Here is a 12500-nt window from a genome sequence, read left to right as displayed (position 1 = left end):
CAGGCAGTCAAAACACACACACACACACACATACACACTTATTATTAAATGATCGTGCATGCACTCACTTGCTCACTCACTCCTGCATGCAAACAGTCAGTCATCCACACGTGAGTTCGCTATGCCCACACACACACACACACACCGTCCTTTGACTGACATTTTCAGTAGGGCTGCCACAGAGATGAGATCACAGGGCTAATATCATAACGCTTGTCAACAGAGGAGAACATCCTCACAGACACACACACACACACACACACACACACACACACACACACACACACACACACACACACACACACACACACACACAGCAGTTTCACAGGCAGCGTCTGACTCTGACATTTCCCTCTGAGTACCAGGCTAACCGGTCAGACCTTTAGAGAATGTTACTCATCCATTCCTCTCTCATGCTTCTTTTATTTCTCTCCTCCTTATCTGTTTGTTCCTGTAGCACAGGTCTGGATGTCCACGCGTATCAGGCACCAGAGCCTCTATGGCGTCAGTCACAGTAAAAAGACACACAGTGTATCACTTTATCTGTCCGTCTGTCTGTCCGTCTCTGGCTTTCTGGTGACTTCTGAAGCTGACCAGCTAGACACACAGACAGGTGTACAGATCACATTATTACTCACCACCAAACGGGTAGGTAGACGGACGGAGAGACCTACAGCCAGACAGACAGACAGACCTGCAGACAGAGAGACCTGCAGACAGACAGACAGACAGACAGACAGACAGACAGCATGTGAGCACGCGCGCACACACACACACACACACACACACACACACACACACACACACACACACACACACACACACACACACACACACACACACACACACACACACACACACACACACACACACACACACACACACACACACACACACACACACACACACACACACACCCTTCAAATAAGGCAGTAGATTGTGGTGGCTTCCTGAAAAGCCATTAGAATGGTAATGTGAGGTGGAGTGAATCGGAGAGTCCCTCACCAGACCAGACCCAGCTGGGTTAGAGGGGAATCATTCACCATAAGATGTTGTTCCATGCACATATCACTGCCATTGTGTTTATGTGTGTGTGTGTGTTGTGATGCTCAGTGACAGGTTGCCTGTGGGAGACAGGGCTGGCATACTGTGGCATTTACTTGCAGACTAAAGGTGAGTCTGCAGGTAGCACAGCTTGCTATTGCATTGTGGATGGTGCCAGAGGAAGGGCTGAGAACACACACTCCTGCTCAGAGGATTGCATGTTCAATCCCAGAGCTAGGCAGTCCTCTGTCTTAATCCTATCCCAAACCTTACTCCTTGCTGGAATTCATGCCTAAACTTAACTATTTATCCCCACATAACTCTAACCCCTGGCAAAATCTGAATACTGAAGTGAAACCATGATACCTTGTTAGGCAGCCGGATCTCATAGAATGGACATAAAATAGTAAATGTTTGGTGTGGTTACATAAGACAGGTGGTAACTTAAAGCAAAAGTAGGGTGGTTGTTCAGGCATATAAAGCAAACGTCTTGCAACCTGAAGGTTGTGAGTTCGAATCTCATCACGGTCAACTTTAGCTAATTAGCAACTTTTCAACTACTTACTCATTGTTTTGCTACTTTGCAACTACTTAGCATATTAGCCAACCCTTCCCCTAACCCTAACCTTAACCCTTCTATCTAACTCTTCCCCTAACCCTAACCCTAACCTTAACCCTTTTATCTAACTCTTCCCCTAACCCTAACCTTAACCCTTCTATCTAACTCTTCCCCTAACCCTAACCTTAACCCTTCTATCTAACTCTTCCCCTAACCCTAACCTTAACCCTTCTATCTAACTCTTCCCCTAACCCTAACCCTAACCCTTTTATCTAACCCTTCCCCTAACCCTAACCCTAACCTTAACCCTTTTATCTAACCCTAACCCTTTTATCTAACCCTTCCCCTTCCCCTTCCCCTTCCCTAACCCTAACCCTTTTATCTAACCCTAACCCTAACCCTTTTATCTAACCCTTCCCTAACCCTAACCCTAACCTTAACCCTTTTATCTAACCTAACCCTAACCCTTTTATCTAACCCTTCCCCTTCCCCTTCCCTAACCTAACCCTAACCCTTTTATCTAACCCTTCTATCTAACCCTAACCCTAACCTTAACCCTTCTATCTAACCCTTCCCCTAACCCTAACCTTAACCTTAACCCTTTTATCTAACCCTTGCCCTTGCCCTTGCCCTAACCTTAACCTTAACCCTTCTATCTAACCCTTCCTCTAACCCTAACCCTAACCTTAACCTTAACCATTTTATCTAACCCTTGCCCTAACCCTAACCTTAACCTTAACCTTAACCTAACCCTAACCTTAACCCTTCTATCTAACCCTTGCCCTAACCCTAACCTTAACCCTAACCTTAACCCTAACCTTAACCTTAACCTTTCTATCTAACCCTTCCCCTAACCCTAACCTTAACCTTAACCCTTCTATCTAACCCTTCCCCTAACCCTAACCCTAACCTTAACCTTAACCATTTTATCTAACCCTTGCCCTAACCCTAACCTTAACCTTAACCCTTTAACCTAACCCCTAAATGTAACCCTACCCTTAACCCTAACCCTAAATCCTATCCTAGCTAGAATTCATATAATATCATACGTTTTTGCAAATTCGTAACATATCATACGAATTGTAATTTGTATCATATTATACGAAATGGATGGTGGACATCCACAAATGAATACATACCATATGAGATGTAACATAGCATACTACATGTCTAGGCTTTACATACAGAATAATACGAAATGCTCTGAGACCAGGTTGTGTTGGGGGTTTCACTGATAACCCCACTCTGGGGAGAGGAGAGGAACAAACACACACACTAATATGCAAACACACAGGCGAACACAAGCATACATGCACGTAGAAGCAAGCAGAGTACCCACTCTTAGGAAAAGAGACAAATAAAGACGGCTGGAATCAGATACCCACAATGCCCTGTAGGCGTACGCAGCAGACTGCATGCCAGCGAGGTGGTGGGGATGGAGTCAGTGTGTGTGTGTGTGTGTGTGTGTTTGTGGCTGTGATGGAGTTTTTTGTTTGGAGCATCCAGAAGCCCTTAGGGTGTCATTACTTCTGTTGCTGAATGAAATAGCTTCAATCTACATAGTGTGTGTGTGTGTGTGTGTGTGTGTGTGTGTGTGTGTGTGTGTGTGTTATCATTGTGTGTTACCATGGTGACATATGTTGTTATAAGCAGTAGGCAACAGATTCACTTGATTTATATGATCCTTATGAACAGTAGTGTGGTGTTTTGCTGATAACATTAATTGTAGTAAAGGATTGGTGTAAACTACTATAACTCTCTCACTCTCTCACTCTCTCTCTCTCTCTCTCATATATATATATATATCTCCCTACAGCGTCTGGTGGAGGCAGCAGAGGAGGCACACCTGCAACATGAAGATGACCCAGACCTACAGGTATGTGACAGTAGAACGTATGCTAGCTCCCAGAGCTAGTGCTTTAGCTTCGTGGGCTAACACGGTCCTGTGCTGCACAGGTGATGTACGGTTCAACATGTTGGGGTTATTAGCATGAATATGACGACCAGAGGAATTGTGTTCTACTGTATGTGATTGAAATAGTGTTGGACCACATAAATAGTTATCATATAGGAGAGTGTTTTGAAGATCCACAAACTAAATGGCCCAGAAGATGACAGGCACCACATAGCCACAGCTAGATATCTTAGTTTAAATGCAGGAATTGCAGGAAGAGAGGGAAAAGCATTAGCAATTTCATTCATGTCCGTTTCACTTCACTGGCTAACCCTCTTTTCCCTTCTAAAAATACACCTCAGGGTGCAAGCCCAGAAAGACCCATAATCTGGCCATGTGTCTTGCCACTTTCAAATTAAACCTCTCACAGATATAATGCACACACACACACACACACACACACACACACACACACACACACACACACACACACACACACACACACACACACACACACACACACACACACACACACACACACACACACACACACACACACACACAGAGGCATGAGCATGCAGAAATAGACTCAGACATATCTGCATACTCAGTCCAACACAGCTTTTTGTCTACCTCAGTTATGCTTCAAATCCATTTGAGCGGCTTTAGCAGAGAGAGAGCAACTTTAGCATGTGTGCAAGTGTACGAGTGTGTGCTTGTGTGTGTGTGTGTGTCGAGGGGATTGGATTGAAGGGCGAGGTGAATTGAATTTCCAATTGAAGGATTACAAATAGTTTTCAGTTTTTGGGGGGATTTTGTTACGCAATATGCCTAAATTTTTCACATTTGTGTTTTTTAATCAGAAATGATTGCTTATTGGTGCCTTCATGTGTGTACAATATTATTGTTCTCAGATTTTTTTAATCATAGATTATAGTAATGTATGGAAATGTTTTAAGTTTGTAAAACGCTATATATTCATTGTTTAGCAGGAATGTAATGTTGGTATCCTGTATATTTGACTGTGATATGTGGTTAATTCACCTCACTGTTTTAATGCACTTACTGCAAGTCACTTTAGATGAGAGCATCTGCTAAAAGATGAAATGATTTACATACAGATCTCATATCACTGTATTCAATTATTACTACAAAAATGTGTTTAAATGTGTTGTTTGTACAGTTCTTTATTAAACATGTACTTATTTGTTACATTTAACTGTAAAACCTAACAGTACTACTTATTTCCCTGAGAGGGAGGCCAATATATAACATTTTGCAAAAACAAAAATGATATTAAACAAATACATGTGTTATAGAACATCCCCAAGCCATGATTGTGAAAAAACACCAATCTCTCAGAATTTCTCAGAATTTCTTTAAACAATAAAAGCTAATTTACCAATATTTCTGAAAATGGATATATACTGTACTGAAGTGTTTAGAAATTCAACTCTTCAATTCATCGTATATTGAAATCAACACCGACGCTGGTCTCTTAACACTGACCCTGGTCTCTTACCACTGATCCTGGTCTCTTAACACTGACCCTGGTCTCTTAACACTGACCCTGGTCTCTTAACACTGACCCTGGTCTCTTACCACTGATCCTGGTCTCTTAACACTGATCCTGGTCTCTTACCACTGACCCTGGTCTCTTATCACTGACCCTGGTCTCTTAACACTGACCCTGGTCTCTTAACACTGGCCCTGGTCTCTTAACACTGATCCTGGTCTCTTACCACTGATCCTGGTCTCTTAACACTGACCCTGGTCTCTTAACACTGGCCCTGGTCTCTTACCACTGATCCTGGTCTCTTAACACTGACCCTGGTCTCTTACCACTGACCCTGGTCTCTTAACACTGACCCTGGTCTCTTACCACTGACCCTGGTCTCTTAACACTGATCCTGGTCTCTTAACACTGACCCTGGTCTCTTAACACTGACCCTGGTCTCTTACCACTGACCCTGGTCTCTTAACACTGATCCTGGTCTCTTAACACTGACCCTGGTCTCTTAACACTGACCCTGGTCTCTTAACACTGGCCCTGGTCTCTTAACACTGACCCTGGTCTCTTAACACTGACCCTGGTCTCTTAAAACTGACCCTGGTCTCTTAACACGGATCCTGGTCTCTTAACACTGACCCTGGTCTCTTAACACTGACCCTGGTCTCTTACCACTGATCCTGGTCTCTTAACACTGATCCTGGTCTCTTACCACTGACCCTGGTCTCTTACCACTGACCCTGGTCTCTTAACACTGACCCTGGTCTCTTAACACTGGCCCTGGTCTCTTACCACTGATCCTGGTCTCTTAACACTGATCCTGGTCTCTTAACACTGACCCTGGTCTCTTACCACTGACCCTGGTCTCTTACCACTGATCCTGGTCTCTTAACACTGACCCTGGTCTCTTACCACTGACCCTGGTCTCTTAATACTGACCCTGGTCTCTTAATACTGACCCTGATGTCTTACCACTGACCCTGGTCTCTTACCACTGACCCTGGTCTCTTAACACTGATCCTGGTCTCTTAACACTGATCCTGGTCTCTTACCACTGACCCTGGTCTCTTAACACTGACCCTGGTCTCTTACCACTGACCCTGGTCTCTTAACACTGACCCTGGTCTCTTAACACTGACCCTGGTCTCTTAACACTGATCCTGGTCTCTTAACACTGATCCTGGTCTCTTAACATTGACCCTGGTCTCTTAACACTGACCCTGGTCTCTTAACGCTGACGCTGGTCTCTTAACACTGACACTGGTCTCTTAACACTGACCCTGGTCTCTTAACACTGATCCAGGTCTCTTAACACTGATCCTGGTCTCTTAACACTGACCCTGGTCCCTTAACACTGATCCTGGTCTCTTAACACTGACCCTGGTCTCTTAACACTGACCCTGGTCTCTTAACACTGACCCTGGTCTCTTAACACTGACCCTGGTCTCTTAACACTGACCCTGATGTCTTAACACTGACCCTGGTCTCTTAACACTGACCCTGGTCCCTTAACACTGATCCTGGTCTCTTAACACTGATCCTGGTCTCTTAACACTGACCCTGGTCTCTTAACACTGACCCTGGTCTCTTAACACTGATCCTGGTCTCTTAACACTGATCCTGGTCTCTTAACACTGACCCTGGTCTCTTAACACTGACCCTGGTCTCTTAACACTTACCCTGGTCTCTTACCACTGACCCTGGTCTCTTAACACTTACCCTGATCTCTTAACACTGATCCTGGTCTCTTAACACTGACCCTGGTCTCTTAATATTGACCAGTCTTTTAACACTGACCCAGGCATTGCTCCCCTCTCACCTGTGTCAGCAGGTCCCCCCTCATTTTACAGAAGCAAAACAATTTGGCATTTAAGGGCTTTGTTGATGTTGTCCACCAGATTATTTCATTAATATGTTTGGATAGTCCTCTCAGTGTCTGTATCATTGTTTGGTTAGTCCTCTCAGTGTCTGTATCATTAATGTTTGGTTAGTCCTCTCGGTGTCTGTATCATTGTTTGGTTAGTCCTCTCAGTGTCTGTATCATTGTTTGGTTAGTCCTCTCAGTGTCTGTATCATTAATGTTTGGTTAGTCCTCTCAGTGTCTGTATCATTAATGTTTGGTTAGTCCTCTCAGTGTCTGTATCAGTAATGTTTAGTTAGTCCTCTCAGTGTCTGTATCAGTAATGTTTGGTTAGTCCTCTCAGTGTCTGTATCAGTAATGTTTAGTTAGTCCTCTCAGTGTCTGTATCAGTAATGTTTGGTTAGTCCTCTCAGTGTCTGTATCAGTAATGTTTGGTTAGTTCTCTCAGTGTCTGTATCATTAATGTTTGGTTAGTCCTCTCAGTGTCTGTATCAGTAATGTTTGGTCTTCAGTGTCTGTATCAGTAATGTTTGGTTAGTCCTCTCAGTGTCTGTATCAGTAATGTTTGGTTAGTCCTCTCAGTGTCTGTATCAGTAATGTTTGGTTAGTCCTCTCAGTGTCTGTATCAGTAATGTTTGGTTAGTCCTCTCAGTGTCTGTATCATTAATGTTTGGTTAGTCCTCTCAGTGTCTGTATCATTAATGTTTGGTTAGTCCTCTCAGTGTCTGTATCAGTAATGTGTGGTTAGTCCTCATTAATGTTTGGTTAGTCCTCTCAGTGTCTGTATCAGTAATGTGTGGTTAGTCCTCTCAGTGTCTGTATCAGTAATGTTTAGTTCTCTCAGTGTCTGTATCATTAATGTTTGGTTAGTTATCAGTAATAGTCCTCTCAGTGTCTGTATCAGTTCTCTCTCAGTGTCTGTATCAGTAATGTTTAGTTCTCTCAGTGTCTGTATCATTAATGTTTGGTTAGTCCTCTCAGTGTCTGTATCAGTAATGTGTGGTTAGTTCTCTCAGTGTCTGTATCATTAATGTTTGGTTAGTTCTCTCAGTGTCTGTATCAGTAATGTTTGGTTAGTCCTCTCAGTGTCTGTATCAGTAATGTTTGGTTAGTCCTCTCAGTGTCTGTATCAGTGAGTGTGATGGGTCTCAGGCTGTCTCAGGCTGTGTCGAGGGCAGCAGCAGTAGTTTATGGGTGTAATTATTTGTCAGAGATGAGCTCAGTAAAGTGAGGACTGTTGTTTCAGTTTATTGACAGGGCTATAGGTTTGATAGTATGGCGCTTCCTCTCTCAGTACCCGTTGGAAAGTACCCGTAAAAAAACCAACTGACTTGCCTAGTTAAGTAAATAAAATAACTACATGCTCCATTTCACATTGCACTTTCAATGATGACTAAGTAATGTTTTGAAAAGGAAAAATTAAAACGTGTGCTCTTATTGGACATGATCAACTACTCCCCCCATTGACAGTCCTCTGCACACGCCCCCAACTCTCACTTACCTTACCTGCTACTCCCCCATGGACATTCTTTATCCTGTTGCCCCCCCCCTTCTACTCCCCCATGGACATTCCACCCCCTAACAGTGTGTACTCTGCCCCCACCCCAACGACATTCCTCCCTGTTGCAGTTGTTAATATGTATATTATTACTTTTTTGTTTTTATTTCACTCAATGGTCATTCTGCTGCTCCCCTGTGGTCATTCCCCCACCCCTCAATAGTCATTATGCTGCTCCCCTGTGGTCATTCCCCCACCCCCTCAATGGTAATTTTCTGCTCCCTCTGGTCATTCCCCCACCCCTCAATGGTCATTCTGCTGCTCCCCCTGTGGTCATTCCCCCCACCCCTCAATGGTCATTCTGCTGCTCCCCTGTGGTCATTCCCCCACCCCCTCAATGGTCATTCTGCTGCTCCCCTGTGGTCATTCCCCCACCACCTCAATGGTCATTCTGCTGCTCCCCTGTGGTCATTCCCCCCACCCCCCCCCAATGGTCATTCTGCTGCACCCCTGTGGTCATCCCCCCACCCCCTCAATGGTCATTATGCTGCTCCCCTGTGGTCATTCCCCCCACCCCCTCAATGGTCATTCTGCTGCTCCCCCTGTGGTCATTCCCCCACCCCCTCAATGGTCATTATGCTGCTCCCCTGTGGTCATTCTCCCCACCCCCTCAATGGTCATTCTGCTTCTCCCCCATGTGGTCATTCCCCCCACCCCTCAATGGTCATTATGCTGCCCCCTGTGGTCATTCCCCCACCCCCTCAATGGTCATTATGTTGCTCCCCCTGTGGTCATTCTCCCCACCCCCTCAATGGTCATTCTGCTTCTCCCCTGTGGTCATTCCCCCCACCCCCTCAATGGTCATTCTGCTTCTCCCCTGTGGTCATTCTCCCCACCCCTCAATGGTCATTATGCTGCTCCCCTGTGGTCATTCCCCCACCCCCTCAATGGTCATTATGCTGCTCCCCTGTGGTCATTCCCCCATCCCCTCAATGGTCATTATGCTGCTCCCCCTGTGGTCATTCCCCCACCCCCTCAATGGTCATTCTGCTGCTCCCCTGTGGTCATTCCCCCACCCCCTCAATGGTCATTATGCTGCTCCCCTGTGGTCATTCCCCCCACCCCCTCAATGGTCGTCAGGGGGCGGCAGGGTAGCCTAGTGGTTAGAGTGTTGGACTAGTAACCGCAAGGTTGTAAGTTCAAACACCCGAGCTGACAAGGTACAAATCTGTCGTTCTGCCCCTGAATAGGCAGTTAACCCACTGTTCCTTTTATTTATTTCACCTTTATTTAACCAGGTAGGCTAGTTGAGAACAAGTTCTCATTTGCAACTGCGACCTGGCCAAGATAAAGCATAGCAGTGTGAACAGACAACAACACAGAGTTACACATGGAGTAAACAATTAACAAGTCAATGACACAGTAGAAAAAAAGGGGAGTCTATATACAATGTGTGCAAAAGGCATGAGGAGGTAGGCGAATAATTACAATATTGCAGATTAACACTGGAGTGATAAATGATCAGATGATCATGTACAGGTAGAGATATTGGTGTGCAAAAGAGCAGAAAAGTAAATAAATAAAAACTGTGGGGATGAGGTAGGTGAAAATGGGTGGGCTATTTACCAATAGACTATGTACAGCTGCAGCGATCGGTTAGCTGCTCAGATAGCTGATGTTTGAAGTTGGTGAGGGAGATAATAGTCTCCAACTTCAGCGATTTTTGCAATTCGTTCCAGTCACAGGCAGCAGAGTACTGGAACGAAAGGCGGCCGAATGAGGTGTTGGCTTTAGGGATGATCAGTGAGATACACCTGCTGGAGCGTGTGCTACGGATGGGTGTTGCCATCGTGACCAGTGAACTGAGATAAGGCAGAGCTTTACCTAGCATGGCCTTGTAGATGACCTGGAGCCAGTGGGTCTGGCGACGAATATGTAGCGAGGGCCAGCCGACTAGAGCATACAAGTCGCAGTGGTGGGTAGTATAAGGTGCTTTAGTGACAAAACGGATGGCACTGTGATAAACTGCATCCAGTTTGCTGAGTAGAGTGTTGGAAGCAATTTTGTAGATGACATCGCCGAAGTCGAGGATCGGTAGGATAGTCAGTTTTACTAGGGTAAGCTTGGCAGCGTGAGTGAAGGAGGCTTTGTTGCGGAATAGAAAGCCGACTCTTGATTTGATTTTCGATTGGAGATGTTTGATATGAGTCTGGAAGGAGAGTTTGCAGTCTAGCCAGACACCTAGGTACTTATAGGTGTCCACATATTCAAGGTCGGAGCCATCCAGGGTGGTGATGCTAGTCGGGCATGCGGGTGCAGGCAGCGATCGGTTGAAAAGCATGCATTTGGTTTTACTAGCGTTTAAGAGCAGTTGGAGGCCACGGAAGGAGTGTTGTATGGCATTGAAGCTCGTTTGGAGGTTAGATAGCACAGTGTCCAATGACGGGCCGAAAGTATATAGAATGGTGTCGTCTGCGTAGAGGTGGATCAGGGAATCGCCCGCAGCAAGAGCAGGCCGTCATTGAAAATAATAATTTGTTCTTAACTGACTTGCCTAGTTAAATAAAGGTCAAACAAATAAAATAAAAAATTCCGCTTCTCCCCTCAATGGTCATTCTGCTGTTCCCCCTGTGGTCATTCCCCCTCTTCCCCTCAATGGTCATTCTGCTGTTCCCCCTGTGGTCATTCCCCCTCTTCCCTCAATGGTCATTCTGCTGTTCCCCCTGTGGTCATTCCCCCTCTTCCCCTCAATGGTCATTCTGCTGTTCCCCCTGTGGTCATTCCCCCTCTTCCCCTCAATGGTCATTCTGCTGTTCCCCCTGTGGTCATTCCCCCTCTTCCCCTCAATGGTCATTCTGCTGTTCCCCCTGTGGTCATTTTGCTTCTCCCCTCAATGGTCATTCTGCTGTTCCCCCTGTGGTCATTCCCCCTCTTCCCCTCAATGGTCATTCTGCTGTTCCCCCTGTGGTCATTTTGCTTCTCCCCTCAATGGTCATTCTGCTGTTCCCCCTGTGGTCATTCCCCCTCTTCCCCTCAATGGTCATTCTGCTGTTCCCCCTGTGGTCATTTTGCTTCTCCCCTCAATGGTCATTCTGCTGTTCCCCCTGTGGTCATTTTGCTTCTCCCCCTCAATGGTCATTCTGCTGTTCCCCCTGTGGTCATTTTGCTTCTCCCTCAATGGTCATTCTGCTGTTCCCCTGGTCATTCTGCCCCCCTGTGGTCATTTTGCTTCTCCCCTCAATGGTCATTCTGCTGTTCCCCCTGTGGTCATTTTGCTTCTCCCCTCAATGGTCATTCTGCTGTTCCCCCTGTGGTCATTTTGCTTCTCCCCTCAATGGTCATTCTGCTGTTCCCCCTGTGGTCATTTTGCTTCTCCCCTCAATGGTCATTCTGCTGTTCCCCCTGTGGTCATTTTGCTTCTCCCCTCAATGGTCATTCTGCTGTTCCCCTGTGGTCATTTCTCCCCTCAATGGTCCCCCCCCTCTTCCCCTCAATGGTCATTCTGCTGTTCCCCCTGTGGTCATTTTGCTTCTCCCCTCAATGGTCATTCTGCTGTTCCCCTGTGGTCAATGGTCATTCTGCTGTTCCCCCTGTGGTCATTTTGTTCTCCCCTCAATGGTCATTCTGCTGTTCCCCCTGTGGTCATTCCCCTCTTCCCTCAATGGTCATTCTGCTGTTCCCCTGTGGTCATTCCCCCTCTTCCCTCAATGGTCATTCTGCTGTTCCCCCTGTGGTCATTCCCCCTCTTCCCCTCAATGGTCATTCTGCTGTTCCCCCTGTGGTCATTCCCCCTCTCCCCTCAATGGTCATTCTGCTGTTCCCCCTGTGGTCATTCCCCCTCTTCCCCTCAATGGTCATTCTGCTGTTCCCCCTGTGGTCATTTTGCTTCTCCCCTCAATGGTCATTCTGCTGTTCCCCCTGTGGTCATTCCCCCTCTTCCCCTCAATGGTCATTCTGCTTCCCCCTGTTCATTTTGCCTCCCTCAATGGTCATTCTGCTGTTCCCCCTGTGGTCTTCCCCCTCTTCCCCTCAATGGTCATTCTGCTGTTCCCCCTGTGGTCATTCCCCTCTTCCCCTCAATGGTCATTCTGCTGTTCCCCTGTGGTCCTTCTCCCTCAATGGTCATTCTGCTGT

At 46.2% G+C, this 12500-nt stretch overlaps 1 protein-coding gene across 1 annotated transcript in view; it reads left to right on the top strand.

The window, feature by feature from the left end:
• The window catches only part of cacna2d3a (calcium channel, voltage-dependent, alpha 2/delta subunit 3a), a 452439-nt gene that overhangs the window by 70354 nt on the left and 369585 nt on the right, over window positions 1-12500 (top strand). Inside the window, exon 5 of the mRNA XM_065006038.1 lies at window positions 3420-3479. Within this exon, the coding sequence (XP_064862110.1) occupies window positions 3420-3479 (60 nt within the window). The remainder of the gene's footprint in view (window positions 1-3419; window positions 3480-12500) is intronic.

The sequence above is a fragment of the Oncorhynchus nerka genome, linkage group LG20, assembly GCF_034236695.1.
Source record: "Oncorhynchus nerka isolate Pitt River linkage group LG20, Oner_Uvic_2.0, whole genome shotgun sequence".
Classification (NCBI taxonomy): Eukaryota; Metazoa; Chordata; class Actinopteri; order Salmoniformes; family Salmonidae; genus Oncorhynchus; species Oncorhynchus nerka.
The sequence above is the reverse complement of the archived record's forward strand: the minus strand, read 5'-3'. Positions and strand labels throughout refer to the sequence as shown.